The sequence below is a fragment of the Galeopterus variegatus genome, unplaced genomic scaffold, assembly GCF_000696425.1.
Source record: "Galeopterus variegatus unplaced genomic scaffold, G_variegatus-3.0.2 Scaffold5322, whole genome shotgun sequence".
Taxonomy (NCBI): Eukaryota; Metazoa; Chordata; class Mammalia; order Dermoptera; family Cynocephalidae; genus Galeopterus; species Galeopterus variegatus.
The window spans coordinates 120,992-139,422 of NW_007731433.1; the positions used below are offsets into that span (position 1 = coordinate 120,992).

General features: G+C 53.0%; 1 protein-coding gene across 1 annotated transcript in view; it reads left to right on the top strand.

Moving 5' to 3' along the window:
* GRIK3 (glutamate receptor, ionotropic, kainate 3) overlaps window positions 1-10,557 on the top strand; it is a 101,443-nt gene extending 90,886 nt beyond the window's left edge. The window contains exons 13-15 of the mRNA XM_008589238.1: window positions 2,925-3,147; window positions 3,646-3,896; window positions 6,478-10,557. Of these exons, the coding sequence (XP_008587460.1) occupies window positions 2,925-3,147; window positions 3,646-3,896; window positions 6,478-6,672 (669 nt within the window). The 3' untranslated portion in view covers window positions 6,673-10,557. The remainder of the gene's footprint in view (window positions 1-2,924; window positions 3,148-3,645; window positions 3,897-6,477) is intronic.
* Window positions 10,558-18,431: the final 7,874 nt, after the last annotated feature.

The following is an 18,431-nucleotide window of genomic DNA, read 5'->3' on the forward strand; positions in this document are numbered from 1 at the left end:
TATGAATAGGTGGGTAAATAGGTAAAAGTCTAGGTGGATAGTTAGCTAGTGGGTAGAATGAATTAGTGTGTAGACAGTGTGTGGGTGAAAGCATGGCCAGATGAATGAGGGGATGGATGGATAGACAGATGGTGGATGAACGGGTGAGTGCACTGAGGGGTAAGCAGAGCCCTGATTGTCTCATCTACCCCTGGTTCCCATCTCTGGTAAAAGAGGGAGAATTTATAAAGCAGAAGAGACAGGGATGGACAGGAGCTGAGGAGCTGGCGTCACTGAAGGGAGAACAGTATTTAGGTTACAATAACCAGGATGGTAAGGTATCTGGGGAGCATGTGTATCTGACAAAGCAGGGAAGGTTGGACTTAGATAATTTGATGGTAGGGATAGTTGGAATTAATAATTATCTTTAAAAGCAGCTACATCAGGAACAGAAGTAGCTTATGTGAGTATATGGGTGAGAGGATGTACTAGCTGTCTATTGCTGCATAACAAATTATCCAAAACTTAGTATCTTAAAACAGTGTTTGTGGTCTCACGGCTTGTGGGTCAAGAGTCCAGCACAGCCTAGCTGAGTCCTTTGGCTCTGGGTCCCTCACAAGGCTGCAGTCAGGTGTTGGCTAATGCTGCAGTCATTTCAAGGCACAGCTTCTAAGCTCAGTGATGTGGTTGTTGGCAGCACTTAGTCCTTCCTGGGTTATTGGACTGAGGGCTTCAGTTATTCACAGACTGTTGGCCAGAGGTTTCCCTCTGTTCCTTGCCATGTGGGCCTCTCCATAGGGCAACTCACAACATGGCACTGGCTTCCATCAGAGAAGAGCCAGAGAAAGTACGCGCAAGATGGAAGTCACAGTCTCTTGTAACCTAATCTTGGAAGTGACCTCCCATCACTTTTGGGAGGAGTTAAATAAAAGCAAGTCAGTATGTCCAGCCCACACTCAAGAGGGGGGATTGCACACAGGTATGAATACCAGGAGCCGGGGGTCATTGGAAGCCATTTAGAAGCTTCCCTACACAGGTAGGGAAGGAGGGAGCATATGGGGAGGGAGCATAACAGTGAGAGAGGAACAGAGAGGGTAAGTTGGAAGTGGGAGAATCTGCACATGAGAGATGATCTAGAAAATAAGAAACATGTGAGGAGTCGGAAGAGCTGGAGACCTATTGGAGTGGCTATGGGGTGAGCACCTGGGCCGGCAGGAAGAGCTGAGGTGGGACAATAGCTGGGCAGTGGAGGAGCTGGGCGGCACGTGCAGCGGTGGAGACAAGAGTTGCCTACATAGAGAGCAGCTGGAGAGTGGAGTAGCTGGAGAGCAGGCACAGCTGGAAGCAGGACTGCCTGAGTACCAGGAGGAGCTGGGAGCAGCCCAGCGAAGCTGCAGCATCTGAGCCCTTCCGGGCCTTTGGCTCCTGGGCAGGGAAATTTGCAGGTCGGGGAGTGGTTGCTTGTCTGTGAAGGTGCCCCCAGGGGCCCCGTGCCCAAAGGAGGCATCCCTGGCACCCAACGATTCCATGCTCAGGTGGAATTCCAAGGGGTCCTGCCTGCTGCTTTGGGGCTCCCTCCCGTCCTTGTTGCCTCCTCCCTAGGACACCCTTGGGTCTCCAGGAGCCAGTTTTGGAAGAGACAGCCCTTGTCAGAGCTGGGGAGCACCTGGAGAGCAGGTAGCGCACTCTCCTCCCAGGCTCCACACCTGGCTCCTGGCAGGCACGTTTTCTTCTCCATCCCCTGCCCATCCCCCAGTCCTGCACCAGCCTGTTTGAGCATACTCATGCCATCACGCACACCAGAGCTGGGCTGGTTGCCACTCAGACAGGCTGACATCACAGACAGGCACAGCCAGACTTGGAAACAGCCACGTGCGATGGGGCCTGCAGAGCCACCTGCTCCCATGGGACCAGCCAGGGCTGCTGGGAGCAGGCAGCTGGCAGGCACTAAGTTCCCGAGAAATGTCATGAACACCATGCACCCTGCTCTGCCCAGTCTCCCAGGCATCAGGGGATGCTCCACCCTGGCCCTCCTCTCCCTTGGCCCCAGGGACCTCCTGAGTCTCCCCAGGGCAGGCTCAGCCACCCACCAAACAGGCCTGGTCTTAGGGATGCTGATTCTGTCCACATAACAGCGGCCAGCCCAGGACCCTACAGCCTTAGTCTCTGGAGCAGCCAAAGGGGCTTGCAGACCGCCTACTCCAGCTGCCCTCATTCTTCCCTGTCTCTGCAATTCTCTCCCTGCTTCTCTCTCACTGTCTAAAGGAGCCCATGCTTCAAAAGCTTCCCCTGAAACACAGTGCCTAAAGGGGCCTGCTTTGGTTGAAGCAGAAGCGAGGGGCCCAGGACCCAGAAGCTTTGCCATAGTCGGCATCTGTCTCTCCCTCCCCACCCTCACAGTGGTTCCTGTGAGGCAGTGCTGTTGAGTGGTTAGGAGTATGGGCTCTGCAGCCAGATAACCTGGGTTTGAAGTCTGCTCTTGCCACTTGTATCTGGGTAACCTTAGACAAATGACTTAGCCATGCCCCAATCCCCCCATCTGTAAAGTGGGGCTAATGATAGTACTTGCCTCCTGTGATCCCTGTAAAGAATCAGTGAGTTAATGCAGGCTAAACACTTAGAACAAGGTTTGCACATGCTAATTGTTTAATAAATGTTAGAGAAAGAGAATTAATTTTTTAAAAGTCAGTCTAAAGACCACTTGTGTCAAGGCAAAGAACCAAGGGTTTCCAGGAAGTGAGCCTGAGTCTGAATCTTTACTTTGTCACTCACCACCTGTGTGTTTGGGGACCTCGCCTCCCAGGGCCTCAGTTTCCACATCTGAGCAATGGGTGGCATGCTCTATCTCTGAAGATTACAGACAGGTCAGTGGCCCGAGCCCTGTGGAGCTTGGTCCCTGGCGTGCTCGGTAACTGTGTGTGTGCCCCTCCTTCCTTCCGGCCCAGAAATCCAAGATCTCCACCTTCGAGAAGATGTGGGCCTTCATGAGCAGCAAGCCCTCGGCGCTGGTGAAAAACAATGAGGAGGGCATCCAGAGGACCCTCACAGCTGACTACGCGCTGCTCATGGAGTCCACGACCATCGAGTACGTCACGCAGAGGAACTGCAACCTCACGCAGATTGGGGGCCTCATCGACTCCAAGGGTTATGGCATCGGCACGCCCATGGGTGAGTGAGGGGCTGCGGGCAGGTGGGGGTCGTGGACAGAGAACGGGCGATCTCCCCCAAGGTCGACTCATGCACACGGTCTCCTGCTCCTCTCTCAGCTCATCCGACTGAACCTGGAAAGGTGGCATTTCCTCAGCCCGGAAGCAGGGGGATGAGCCACGTACCTCATGAGGCCAGCCCTAGCCTAAGCACTGAGAACTGGGACATCACAAAGGAGGGTTAGTCCCCAGAGGTCACATCTGCCTTGTCTCATGCACCTCTGCTGGTGCAGCCCAGACACCGTGGGCCTTCCAGGGCCAGTAGGGACAGATGTCCAATGGGCAAGGCCTCCCACCCCACCCCAAATCAGGGCACTTCCACCTGCCAAGATGCCACATGAAGATTTAAATGTAGGCCTAACAATGACACGGTCCCCCAATTCACAAGCTGACTCAGAGGGCTAGTGATGGTGGCCGGTGCTGATCGCTGACAGCCAGGGGTCCCCTGTCCCCTACTCAGGCTCCCCTTACCGGGACAAGATCACCATCGCCATCCTGCAGCTGCAGGAGGAGGACAAGCTGCACATCATGAAGGAGAAGTGGTGGCGGGGCAGCGGGTGCCCTGAGGAGGACAACAAAGAGGCCAGTGCCCTGGGGATCCAGAAGATTGGGGGCATCTTCATCGTCCTGGCCGCCGGCCTGGTCCTGTCTGTGCTGGTAGCCGTGGGCGAGTTCGTGTACAAGCTCCGCAAAACTGCAGAGCGAGAGCAGGTGAGTACCCGGAACTGGGGCCCGCATGCGAAGGGGAGGAGGTAGAAGAACGGGATTTGCACCAGTTTCTCCCTCCTATGTGCCAGGCACACAGTGGTGTCCCATCGCACCTCACAACAGCCCACCTGCATCCATCCACCAGGGAGTCCTGCCGGCCCTACCTCTGTCCAGCCAAGCATGGCTTCCCATTGCTGTCGCCACCCCCAGGCCAAGCTGCCATCACCTCCAGCCTGGACTCTGCTGTAGCCCCCAAACTGGCCTCCCGCTGCCAGCCATGCACAATTCACCCAGCAGCCAGTGTTTAAAACTTAATTCAAACCATGTCATTTCCCTGCGTAAAACCCTCCAGGGTAATTGTTGAAGCTGGGTGATGGTTGCATAGGGGTTCATTATACTGTTCTCTCTACTTTTGCATATATTTGCAAATTTCCATAATCAAAAGTTTAAAAAAAAAAAGTTAAGAGGGTCGGCCCAAGCGTGCGGAAGGTAGAAGCGTGCAGAGGCTCAACCTGTCTGATTAATTCAAGCACAGTTGGGCAGTGGTTCTGGGTCCAGTAGCAAATTAGAATCACAGGGAAAGAGTTCTTAAGTGCTAATGCCCTGGCCTCACTCCCAGAGACTCTTTAATTTGTCTGTGGTGGAGCCTGGTATTGGCGTTTTAAGAAAGCCTGCAGGGTGATTTAAATGTACGCCTGGGCTGGGGGCGAAGTGCCTCTCAGAGAAGTTCAAAGGGATCCAGGTCCAGTGTGGAAGGAGATTGCAGTTAAATCGTATGGAGAGGGGACCATTAAAACAGGCAGCTTATATATCCATCAAAAATGAAATGGAATCCTGTATAACCAGCAAGCCTAAGTCAACAAAGAGCAGGAGAAAGATAATAGCTGGTGTTAGAGTTAGCACAGGAGTAAGGAAAGGGCCACTGCCCGGTATTGCTGAGAGAAGTAGGCACGTTTCTTGACGGCAACTTCACAGTATGTGCAGAGTCTTTAAAACTGGCCATACATTTCAACCAGCCAATTTCTACTTTTAGAGGTGTACCCTGTGGAAGTGGTCAAGGAATGTGCAGTTTTATATACACGGATGTTTGTTGAAGTGTTAGTTATAGCATGAAAAAATGGGGGAAAACCTAAATGCCCAACAATAAGGAATGATTAAAAAAAACGATACATTGAAAAAGAGCAATGACCAAATTATTTAGGAATTCCCATTACAATTGGAATGAGCTCTATATTTCACCAAAAAGCCTATGGCCCATCCTCTGACCTCTCTCTAACCATTCCCTCCCTTACTCTGCTCCACACACACTGGCCTCTTTTTTAGTCCTTAACACACAAAGCATGTTTCTGTGTCATGCCCTTGGCACATGCTGTTCCTGGAATGCTGTTCCCCCAGAGGGCCCACTCTCGGCTCCTTCTGGTCATTCAGGGTTCAGTTTAAATGTCACCTGCTCAAATAGGCTTCCTTACCTGTCCCCATTCCCAATCCCTCTCCATCCCATTTCACTGCTTTATTCTTATAATAATAGTTATCGCTATCTGAAATTATTTACTTGTTTGTTATGTTTCCATCCCATCATTAGACCACAAGCTCCCAAAGGGCTAAGACTTTATCTGTCATCTTTGCTGCTTATGCCTAATACCTAGAATAGTGCCTGGCACATAGTAGGGTCTCATTAAATATTCGTGGAATGATGATCAGCAGATGGGGAGGGATGATATTCTACATTTAGCTGGTGAAGAAGGGGAGGCCTAGAGAGGTCACAGCTGGTAAGAAGCAGAGCCAGAATTCAAAGCCCGGTCCCCGTTTCCCTGCCCCCATGACCTGCAGCCAAGTGGTCCTGGTGCTAAAGCGCTGGCCTCACTGGGTCAGTTCAGGCATCAACAGCCCTCACTGCCTTCCATCTAAGCCCCAGGACAACTCTGGCAGTTGATCTCATAGAAGCCACCACCATCAGACACATGTGGACAACATTGCACTCTTGCTGTCCCTCTTGGCTATCTGCAGGGACCCAGGCCAGAAGGAGGCCACTGCCACCCAGCAGCCCTTCACGGATTTACCTCCCAGGTGCCCACCTTGACAAACACATGCTGCACTTTCCTGAGTGGGAGGATAAGGACTCTTCCCCTTCACTGCAAGCCCTCCCAGGAGAAGGGCTATGCATATGTTCATCAAGTATTTCTTGAGAACTGACTCGGAAAGGCTGAGTGCTGGGGTGGGGCTCATGGGGATGAAACTGGCTGGTTCCTGCCCTCAGAGTCTAGTGGAGAAAAGCCAGGCAGGTAAACCAGAGTTCCTCAAACTTTAACATGCATGCCAATCAGAGCCTCAGTTTACTCATCTGTAAAATGGGGATAAGATGGCAATACCTGCTCTATCTACCCGAGTCCCCAAACAAGAACATGGGGCTTTGTAGACTGCTACACAAACTAATCATCTTGCAGGGAGCAGGGAGATGGGTGGAGTGATGGTGTGAGGGAGATGGTTAGCCTTAGCAGAGGCTCTGGGAGGAAGGGGAAGTGTTGGCCAGAATTGCAGGACCAGGCCTCACCCATGTGCCCCTTTTCCTCCCCCACTTCCCCAGCGTTCCTTCTGCAGTACTGTGGCCGATGAGATCCGTTTCTCCCTCACCTGCCAGCGTCGGGTCAAGCACAAGCCGCAGCCTCCCATGATGGTCAAGACTGATGCCGTCATCAACATGCACACGTTCAATGACCGCCGGCTTCCAGGCAAGGACAGCATGTCCTGCAGCACATCATTAGCCCCTGTGTTCCCCTAGGCACAGGTGGGGTGGGGACCACAGGCCTAGGGCAGGCAGGTCAGAGGAAAGCAAAGGAGACTGGAAGGACTGTCGCCTGCCCTCACACCGGGCTTGGGGACCAGAGCTGCTGCCCGCCTGTTGGGCCAGGAGCCATCTGCCATTACCTACCAGGAAACCAGCAGGCCCTCAGGCCAGCTGCTTGGGCTTCATTCTCCTTTTATTTCTTCTATGGGTTTCTAAAGCTGCCAGCCAAGACAGCCAAGGCCAAAGGAAGCACATGCCTCTCTCAGACCAAACTCATCTCCCCTCAACCCTCCTCTAGAGTCAGAAGTTTCTGCCACGATACTGCAGAGGCCACAGAAAATGGGAGACAAGTCTTATATTGACTCTCCTTCCCCAAGAGCGCAGGCCTCCCAGGGCTTGACCATGAGACCAGAGACACAAGCCTTAGGTGTCTTAAGGGTGTTATAATGTGGCTACCAATGAGAGCTAAAGATGAAGAATGGCCATCCCATCCAAAGGAAGACTTCATCCCTCAGGGGCTGTTCAGGTAGTCCTGGTCTTCTGGACTTGGCATCACCCACAGCAGCCCCTGTCTTGGCAAAGCTGAAGGCAAAGAGCCCACAGGGGAAAAGAGTTTGAGGTATGGGAGAGAAAGAATGCGCAGGTAGAGGCTGCCATTTTGGATTCATGTGGACAGTGTCCCAATGGCTCCCACTCCTCTAGAAGGTCTCTGCAAACATAAGTAGGGGAGTGATCACAGCATATTCTTCTCTGCTTTCTGGCCAGAGAAGAGGGGACCCCCTAAGTCTTTCACAAAGGATGCCCAGACATTCAGCCAATATTTGAAGCCCAGCAGAGGAACAGTGGATTCCGTGGAAGTCCCACAGGCCCTGGGGCCAGTGGATCCTACGTTGCTGGTTAGCAAGCTGTTTCTAAACCCTGTTGGCATTTGGGAACCTGGATCTTCACCATCTACTCATCAGCAATTCCCCACTCCTGGCCAGTTGACCTTGGCCTCCCTCTGTCATCTCAGAAGGAAGAGTGGCCTAGATCAAAGTGGAAGTCAGGTCACCCTTCCTTAAAAGAGGGGTCAGAGTCCTGCTGTACAGGCTGACGTTGGGGTAGATGGGCAAAGCCAGAGGGGACAAAGAACTCCTGGCCTCCTGCACTTGCCAAACCTAAAGATAGTCCCCAGAAAAAGTTTCCAGGGGCAGGAAGGCCCCAAAGGGGGAGAGGGAGAAGCTGCCTCCTGGAGAATTAACCAAAGACCCCACACAGAGACACAAGGCCATCCTGGCCCCTTGTCTCTTGTCCAGAGCAGCTGCGACCCTATGGGCTGGGGGAAGACAGCAGAGAAGTAGCAGCAGTGTGGGTACCAGGGAGGGGGTGGACCAGATGATCTGTGGGTCAGCCGCTGCAATGGATGCTCTAGGGGTCTGTGACTTTAAGATTCTTGGCAAAGACTGAGACATGAAGGGTTAGGCACAAAGTGTCCTTAAAGAGAACACGATGGGGCTGGCAGGCTGCCTGTGACCAAGGACAGAGGGCAGCCTTTGAGCAGGGGAGGGAGGAACCAGGGGACAGCAGCCACTCGCCTCCCACCTCTCTCCTGTTGCTGTTGGGGAGCCTGGTTAGGGAAGAGCTACACTTGGATTCAAGGGCCTGCTCAGCTGGGGTGAAGGGTAATCTCTAGCAAAGCAGGACACCACAGTGGGCTCAAGTGCTAAATACTGTCCCTCCTCCAGGCTGTCTGTTGCAGGAGGGAGAAGAGGGCTGGACATACAGCATAGCCCCAGGTGTGTAATGACAGGAAAAGCCATGCTGTCGTGAACTTTGGAGTGCAGGGGTGTGTGCATGTGTGTATTTGTCTTTGCATGTGTGAGCTTCGGGGGCTAGGGGCGAAGGACAGATTTGGACATATAACATAGTCCAGGGCATGCAATAATAAGTGAATCCTTCGGGATCTGGGGGTATGTGTGTGTGTGTGCGTGTACGTGCACATACATGAGTGAATTAGGGATGAAGGATACAAATCTGGCCAAGCAGCAGAGCCCCGTATATGTAAAAAACAGGAGAAGCCATGTCATAATGGGGTCCTGGCAAGTATACATATGCATGCATGCATGCGTGGGTATGTATGCTTTTGTGTGTGTGCATTTGTGCACTGAATGGCAGAGGATGGAGGACAGGATAAAACCTGCAGTGTAGCCAAATACATGTAAAAGGAGAAGCCATGTCCCCGAGGGGTCCGTGTGTGAGTGTGTGTTCACGTGTGTTTGTAGTATTGTGTGCACAGCAGAGAGCAGGGGGGAGGACAGACCAGACAGCCGTGCAACATGGGTCAGTGCATGTTGTACGTGAGGAGCCATATGGAATTAGAGTTTGTGAGTGTGTATGTGAGTGTGCTCATGCACACATGTTGAGACACCCACATATGTCCCAACTCACAGCAGGAACATGGACAATCAGTCAGGAAGGGAGGGCATCAGGGTCTATTTGCACTTCTGTCATGGGAGAGATCGTTTGTCACAGAGGTTTGCTGTCCTGTATGGGCAGACGCACAAGGAGATGGGCCACGTCAGGGCAAAACCCTTCAGGGGCACATGCTGGGTGCTCCTTTGCTATAGGCGGGGTGTCCCATTTGAAGGGAAAACTCTTTTCTTTTTGCAATTTCCAGATATCGGGGATTCCCTAATTCTAATGAAGGTGTTTGCCGCTTTGCTCTCCCCAATGACAGTCATCACCCACTGTCTGATTTTGTCCAGCACGGTTTCATAGCACATGCCCACGTGCATGTTCATGTCACACACAGATGTGTGCTTTTGTGCATGACACTACGTGGACGTGTCATGCTCTTCTGAGGCTATGCACATATGTAGATTGTGATGGCAGGAAGAAGAAGTGGCGTGGGATGGCAAGACTTTTCATAAAAGGAGTGAAGCATGGAGGGTAAACAGAGGCACAATTCCATTAGGGAAATCTCCCAGAAGGTATGGAAAAGGCCTTTGGACTCCTGAACGGAAGTGGGTGGCATGCTGCTCACTCTCCTCTCCCATTTGAGCCTTATGTCCGCAGGTGTGGCTAACACTCAGCTGCTGGCTGATGTCCTGCGTTTGTCCTAGAGAGCAGCCCAGTGTTCAAATGCAGTGGAGACCCCTTCTGCCCACATATGAGCTGTGTCTCTATGGGGGTCCTGAAGGTGACCCTGCATCTCTGAGGTGGGAGGGGGCGGGGAGGTGTTCCCAGCCAGGCAGAGTGTATGTTATTAAAGTTGAAGCCTGCCCTGCTGGTGGATGTGGAACTGAACTGGGCAGAGCACGCGTATGCACTGAGAAGTGATAGGAAGCCTAAAAGCTGGGGTGGAAGGAACAAAAGGTGGAACTTGCCTGGGCAGGGCTGGACTGTCCCTGTCTGGTCCCATGTGCCAGCCCTGAACAGAAGAAGGCCCCCACCTCACCCTACAATGGCAGAGCCGCCTCTCCACCTGCTCAAACTGAGGGGCAGCCGTGAGAAGGCCCCCACTACCACCACGCACCAAGGCCCTGGGGCATTTGGACAGTGAGCTCCCCTTCTCTCTCCCCTGGACCTGCTGCTGGTTTCTCTGCTGTGGACAGATGAGGAAACCCTCGGAGCTCTGGCAGCGTTCAGGTGGCTCCACCCTGCACGCGTCTCTCAAGAGGGAAAACGCCCCCTTGGCCGATGAGCTGGACTCTGAATCTCTGAGGGGTAGGAGGACTGCCCTCTCCTCACAGCCAAGACTCTGCCTCCACCGGAAGAGCACATCCTGGCTCCCTGCTCTCTGCCCTCTGCCCGGGCACTGGAAGATGGAAATCCTGGCCCAGGATGGGGGAGGGGTCCAAACAGGTTAGAAGCCTCCCCCCGTCCTTCACATCCCAGAGAGCGGAAGTCAGACCGAAACACTCCCAAGAACAATCAGAGTCTCCCTCCCTGCCTTCTTTTCCAGGGGGTGCTGGGGATGGGGGTACAGCTGCTGCTTCATCACTCAGCATGAAGTTGATCCCCCCCGAGCCATTCCCAGCTATACGCACAAACATCTGAAAATAAGCCCAACTCTGTGGCCCACATCTGGAGTGGTCCCGTGTGTGTGCCCATCCGGGATGGGCCTAGCGGTCTGGACAAACAGTTACATGGACTTAACATCTGGGGCGGGCCCAGCCCCATGGACAGATGCAGAAATGGGCCCAACTCTGTGGACAGGTGTCTGGATTAGACACATCTGGAAGTCCCAGGTTGAGTGGACACATTGGGAACGGGCCCAGCTGCTTGCTACAATGTAAGGGCCCTGTTCTCTGGTCCCCATGCCAGTTTGAGTCAAGCCCTCATTTCAGTGCTGGATTTACCCTGGAGTTAAAATTTCAGAGCTGAGGTCATATGCAAAGTCACAAAACTGTTTTAGGTAGAAGGTTAGTGTTCTGTACAATATATGTATGAATGTAAATATATATATATATATGCTGTATATATATATATATATATATATATATATATATATATGCACAGTGTATATATGACCTGTAGCTTATGTGTATACATCCCTTCCCCGCACGTCTGCACACAGAGTGTACACAACCCAGCCAGCATGGGTGGGGACCAGGTGAGAGCCAGCGGCCACAGCAGCAAAGTCTGGGATGGAGGTTGCAGAGACGCCCTTGGGGATGGGAAGACCCCAAATACATCAGGGCTTCAGACCCTGAGGAAGAGGGCAGACTTTGAGGGGCGGTGGGTGGGCCTTCACAGCCAGTTCCTCCCATGGGAGGGGTGGAAGGGGCCAAGGGACCTTGTCTCCATCTGGGAGTCTGTCAAGGCAAAACAGCTGGGCGTATCCGGGAAGGAACAACGACAAGAACTAGCACTTGGCTCCTGTGCCAATATTACCTTCTAGTCCTGGGGCCATTAATAGGAGCAAAAGGGCTGAGAAAGAGGGGCCATTCCGCAGGCCTGCTGTCATCCCTGCCTGCAGAGTCACCAGGTAGGTAGGTGTCAGGCTCCACCTGTACTATCCAGGCAGCAAAGTCCTCTGCCTCAAATTCCCAGCCACACATGAAGGTGCCCACAGCTCACAGCTAGGTCAAAAGCTTTTTAAAGAGGATGGCCCTGAGGGCATTGCCAGCATGCCAATACAATGTCCTAGTGTCCTAGTTATTGATTCTGCCCTCGTCACCCCTTCCTTCTAGAAGAGAGGACCTCAAGTCACCCCACAGTTTGTCTCCATTTTACAATCAAAACTCTGAGGCCTCCAGATCTGGGGAAGCAGCCATAGACTCAGTAAAATGCCAGCCAAGAGCTTTCCCCACCTCGGACAACCTCCCCAGCCCCATTCGACCCAGAGATCAGCTGTCCAGGAGTGACCAAGGAGCCAGCGATGTGAAAGGTGAGAGTCAAGAAGGCAGTTCCTGTCCCGGGACAGCCCGGCGCCCTCTGCCTGCTCTCTCCCCCCTGCTGCGTCTTTCCCAGCAGTGCAGTTGGCAGAAAGCCCCCCATCCCCAGTGGGCAGGAGACCTCTGTCCCTGCCTACCCAGATCCATCTGTTCTCTGCTGTTCTGGTCCTTTAGCCCCTTTCAAGGGTCCAAGCATCTCTGGAGCATGCAGGGGAAAAGAGATCTGGAGTGGAGAGATCCATGCGGCCAGCAGCCCACCCTTTGCTACAGCCCCAGGTGTCAGGCTGCACTTAACCCTGGGTCTGCCTCTGGGGCCCTGGCCAAGCATGTCTGAATCCAGCTTACTGAGGAGGGGCCTGTCCTGGCTCCACAGGGATCTGAGGCTCCAGGGGCCCTCATGCCACTGTGTTCCAAGCCCCCAGCCCACCTCTGCCTGGGCGGAGACCCCTAGCCTGTCCCACCACCCAGACTAGAGTGCCTGGACGCCCCCCACTCCCACTCAACATGGTTCCCACACACTGGTCTCTGGGCCATTCAGGGGATGCCCTTTGTGGACATGCAGAATTTCTATGAATATAGTTTTTTGTAAACATTTTGTAACAATTTGGGTTTCATAGTAACTGTGTTACTTGCCAATCATTCTAGGCTGATGTAAATAAATTTCCAAACAAATCCGATTATTTTCCTTTTTAAGACACTGTGATATATCAAAGTGCACAGTTTGCTGTATGAAGTAATATGGTTTTAAATTTTAAATAAAGAAATGTTTCTAGAAAACAGGGCCTCCCTTGAGGTGTGTTTTCTGTCTCTCTTCTCTCCTTATAACCAGAGGGTGCTGGGCAGTTAACTTTTGCCATCTTCCCCCAGGGATGACTGTGTTCCCAGGCAAGAGACCCTGGTGCTGAGCAGGTGAGGGACCTCCAGCCCAAGTTCCTGGTTCTCATTTCAGAGAGCGAGGGTGTGGGGTCTGTCCCTTGGAAGCCATGTGGAGGGAGAAGAGTTGGGGAGGGATGTGCCTAAGAGAAGGGAAGACAGAGGTCAGACTGTCCGTAGGACTGCCTCTGGGGAGCAAGGAGATGATGTTGGGCTGGCCTCTCCCTGACCCCCACCCCCAAGAGCAGGGGGGGGTGCTGCTTCTCTACTGAGGGGCTCTGCCTGCTCCCTCCCCAAGGAAGGACATGGAACCCACATTACCAAGCTCAGTGCCAGCCAAGCAGTGTGCCCATTTCCCACTGGCTGAACAGTGCGGGCAGGGCAGCATGTCCTGGCTCAGGCTCCACGTGCTGTGAATTTCTGCCTCAGGCTCTCCTTGGTCCATGCCCTAGCTGCTCCTCCTGTCTCCAGGAACCAGGACACACACTGGCTCCTAGTTCTGGTGTTCTGAGCCACGAAGAGCAGGACATTCATGCAGGTTTCTCAGTCAGGGATTGTTGCAGCAAGGACACCTACTCAAACTCACTGGAGAAAAAAGGGGGCTTTATTATAAGGGGTCTGACAGAAGCACAGTCAAGCGTCTCTCCTTCTCTGTCCCTCCCTCCCTCCCCTTTTCCTTGCTCATGGCAGGAAATGACCAGCCCCATCTTGGTTCCTGTCCCCATCACGTTCATGTTCAGGGACCAACAGCAACTACCTAGAGTGAAAAACGCCCTAATTTTAAATGGTCTTCCACCCCTTCAGCAGAGAAGGAGATGTATCTGAGAAGTGCTTCTAGACCTGTACCTCTCAAACTTTAACACAAATGCAAATGCCCTGAGGATCGTGTTCAAATGAAGGCTCCTGTTCAGTCAGTCTGGGACAGCCAAGAGTCTGCATTGCTGACAAGCTTGCGGGGGCTGCTGGGGCTGCTGGTCCACGGCCCACAGTGGGCAGCCAGGCTGTAGGGGTGGGGGACAGTTAGGGCAGCACAGGCCTCAGGGAACCCTTCTGTCCAGAGCTCTGAAGGCACAGGCCCTGCCCACCCCATTCAAGACCAGCACCAAGTTGGACCCCCCTGTTTAACCTGAACTCCCCTCATATGAAATGCCCACACTCCACACCCCTCTTCTACCCTCTCATCTAGCCCCAGAAAATCTGCTGGAGGGAACGCCCAAGTCCCTCAGGATTCAAGATCCCTCAGGGCCCCTCTGCTAGGACTGATGCACAACACCCCCCGCCCCCAAGCAATAGGATCAGGGACCCTGGAGTTTAACTTTCTGGATTCTGCCCCTTGCTCTGTGTCTTTGTTTAACTTTAGAATGGGGAGACGAAGACCCACCTCAGAGGACTCTTATAGAGCTTTGGTGAGATGGTATGTGTCTGGCACACAGTCCAGCTCAGCCAATGCTCGTAGGGAAAGTAAGGAATGACTGGACTCCTTCCCAACATGCCAAGGGCCAGACTAGCCCAGGCACAGAAGAATCAGGAAACAAAGGTGACCAAATACTCAGCTTTTAAGTTCAAAGGTCTAAGTCCCTGTCTAACACAAAAAAATGTCTGGAAGCCCCTCCTCCACTCCCTGCCAAACCAGGCCAGAGAGTCCACGGGCTTGGGGAGGGAGCCTGAGGAGGGACCACCAGGCAGAAATGGAGTCAGCCATGGAGGGACACCCCAGGTTCTGCCTCACCGTGCACCTTCCACTGCCAGCCCAGGGAGCCCTGGGGAGTGGGCCCACCAGTCTCCAGCTACAGAGTCTGAGGAGAAGGGCCTCGCTGGACATTCTCAGTGCCTCCAGAGGACACCTTCCTTGGCAACCAGGTGACTGCCACTGGCCATCTTGTGTGAGTGAAGACCCACCTGTACCCTGAGAATTTGCTCAGTTTCCCATTCCCCGCACCCCCTGTGGCCACGCCCACTTTCATTGAACCCAGGACATCTGAGCTCTGTCCCAAACATTTAGCCAGAAAGCGATGATACGGCAAAGAACCCCCCAACTTAGCAAAGTGCGACTAGACTAGAGATTTCTCTGAGCGGGGGAAGCAACTTCCTTGTCCATTATTTTATTTATTATTTATTACTGTTATTATTTCTGCTTCCAAGGCTGTCATCACAGAGCCCTGTTGGCTTGGAGGGGATAGGACAAAACAGTTGTGAAGCAGATTCTGGCTGGGTTCTCTCTTGGCCTCTAGGTCTGGGGGTGTCCCATCCCTTTCCTTTGACCTTGGTCATCTCGCTCCACTCAGAACGCAGAGGTCTGAAACCTGTTAAGCTGGCTCCCACCTCCCATGGGTCCCCACCACCCTCTAGATCAGGTACCTGCCTTTTCTCCAGCCATCTCAGGTGGTAAGGGCCTCCTGTCACTCTCAGAGGCAGCCAGACAGGAGACAGGGACTCAGCACAAGAGATAAGCTTCAAGGCCCCTGTACCACCTTACTTAAGCGGGTGACCCTGGACAATTCACAAGCCTTACTTTACCCACCTGTGCAGCGGGGATGCCCATTTTGACTGCCCCAGGGAGCTCACGTGAGAATGAAAGACAAGATTCTCGTGCAGCCTGTGTTAAGTGTGAGGCAGTGGGCTCGCTGTGGGCTCGCTGTGTGTCAGGGTCCTTCTCTGCTCCTCAGTTTCTCCTTCTCTCCCTTCTATTTCCACCCCCTCTCAGACTGACTGGCAAGCTGAGGAGCAGGAGGAGGTCAAGGGCTGGAGCACCCGAGGGGCTGCAGGTTCCTATTCCAAGTGGAGCCCAGGGGACGCTGCTCCCCCGGGGCTGGGATAGCACTTCCTTGAGAAACAGAAGCTGAGTGTTTAAAAAGCATCTGTCATTATGGAAACAAAGTTGCCAGGCCATTTTTTCTTTTACTATTTCTACTGCAGTTTCATTATCTTATGCAAATGAGGCCGCTGATGAAGCCTTTCTGCAGGGTGGCCCATGCTGGGACCATCTCCACTGAGGGGATTTATTGCCTGCCTCGGCCTCCAGTCAGGATCCGGGACGAGGAGGCCCCATGGAGCTGGCTTCCGCAGCAGCGCCCCACCCTGGAACACTCAGCTTCCCACCAGACAAGACCCCAGGGCCTGCCTCCAACCAGGAGTGCCCTGGTCCTTTATCCCCAAAGGCCTGAGTGTCCTTGGCTCAGGCCTCTGTCCCCAATTCCCCAATAGCTGGAGCCCCTTGAAGACAGAGTTGCCAGTACCCAACAGGATACAGGGAAAAGATGGGAAACAAAATGTATTAGATACTTAATCCACATCAGGCCTCACAGTGCTAGGAGAAAGGTATGATATTAACCTCTAGATTGGGATCCCCCAGAAGAGGTCCCTGAGACAAGGACTTGAATACAAGGTGAAGGTGGGGGAGTACAGATGTGAGCGCCAAAAGGAAGGCAGCCAGTGACGGTGCAGCCACCTCTGTGGGCAACTGGAGCTTGTTCCGGCGGGTGTCTGAGACAAGGACTTGAATACAAGGTGAAGGTGGGGGAGTGCAGATGTGAGCGCCAAAGGGAAGGCAGCCAGTGACGGTGCAGCCACCTCTGTGGGCAACTGGAGCTTGTTCCGGCGGGTGACTCTGGGAGCCAGTGTAGAGCATGCAATTCAAGAGTTCCCCACGCAAGGGGCGAGGGAGCTGGGGTCTGTATACACCAAGTCCTCTCCATCTTTGGTTTAGGGCTGGTCCCCATAGGTGGTCAATCCCGGATACTTCTGCTGTGTCATAAGGTGGCAAGGTGGGCTCTGGGCCAGGACAAAGCCTCTGGCAGAGCCTTGCATGGAAGCGGTAAGGGCAAGAGATGTGTGCAAGACTCTGACAGCATCTGCAGTGATCCCATTTTACAGACGGAGAAACTGAGGCCTGGAGAAGCCAAATCATTTGCCCATTGTCCAGTAAGTGGCAGTGCAGAGGCGAACGCAGGGCTTTCTGCCTCCCAGCTCAAAAAAGCCAACAGTGCCTTACTGTCTCCTGGCCCCTGACACCTCCCTTACAACTCAGGTCCCAGGAGCCCTGCCCCGCCCTCCCCATTATCCTTTCTGTAGCTCTGTCCTTGCTGCCAGCACCAGGCTGTCTCCCAGGCCATTTTGTCCCCACGTAAAGTGTGTTGGCAGAGTACACGCTTTTCCCAATCAGTCCAGCATCTCCCAGATGTGGAGAGATTTTCCTCCAAGAGGGCGCAGTCCTCTGTCCAGTCTGTCTGGCCCAAAGCTTTTAATTTCAGTTTTCTGTGAAGAGCAGCTTCCCCTCCATCCCCCTAATTCAGCCTTAAATCATTAAGAATTCTCTAAACTCTGGTAAGGCGTCCTCTGGGACAGGACAGGGCTGAGCATTTCACGCGAACCCTCTAAGCGCTGTGCCCTGTGCAGGCGCTCTCCTCTACAGGGAGGTCTGGCCCGGCTCCACACTTCCCAGGGGCTGAGCAGTGTGAGATTAAAGATGTGGAAAACCAGAAGTTTCCCAGCCCCTCTCTCCTGTGGGTAAGGGTGAGGTCACAACCATTGCCATAACCCAGATGTCACCGGCTCTGTACCCTTCTACATAACACAGACCTCCAGCCCCCTGCAAAGCCCAAGGAGCAGGAACCTGGAATCACCCTCCCACTTGAGAACTGAAGGCTGGGAGCTCTTAGCGCTTAGCTCTTTCCTTTCCAGGAGGAATTGTCGTTAATCATATAATAATGATAATAGGATGCAGCTAGCTGAGCGACAGCTCCAGGCCTGGCACTGTGCTTAGTGGTCCGTATGCCTCATCTCACAGGATTCTCACCATAACCCTCTGAGCTGGGGAATGTCATCCCATTTTACAGATGTGGTCATCAAGGCTGAGAGAAGTGGAATTACTTACCCACAATTACCCAGTAAACAACAGAACAAGGCCTCCAGTCTAGGACCTCTGTCTCATAGATTTGGTAAATGAGTGAATGAATAAATAAATGAGTGAATCAGAAAACAGTCAATATCAAATGCTGTTAACAGACACTGGGAAACTTCTATGCTTACAGGGGAAAAAAATCCAAACTTGATTGGGCCAAAAACGAGAATTACTAATTACAATCACTCACAGGAACGACCTACCATTTATGCCTAATTGCAGTGCAGTCCAATAACAATTATGCACATCAATAAATGTGTCAGATTAACTTGGTTGTAAGTTTTATTTGATCACAACACTGAACCCTGTTTGTGTTTGTTCAGAATTGGGAGGCTGCAGCCATCCTGCCTGGTCCTCTTGATCACTTCCACCTAAACGAGGACTGTTGGTGCTGGCAGGGAAGACGGAGATGGGAGAGGAAGGAAACATCTTCCTCTGCCACAGCACGTCTGCCCTGGCAAGCTCGGGAAATGCAGTTTGGCAGGGGGTCTTTGCAGGGTGTGCGGATTGTCACAAGCCTCCCCTCCCTTCCTCAGTGCCAAAGGCAGCTCCCTAATTAGAACATCCATAACCCTCAGCATCTGCTCCGAGAGAATTCAGCT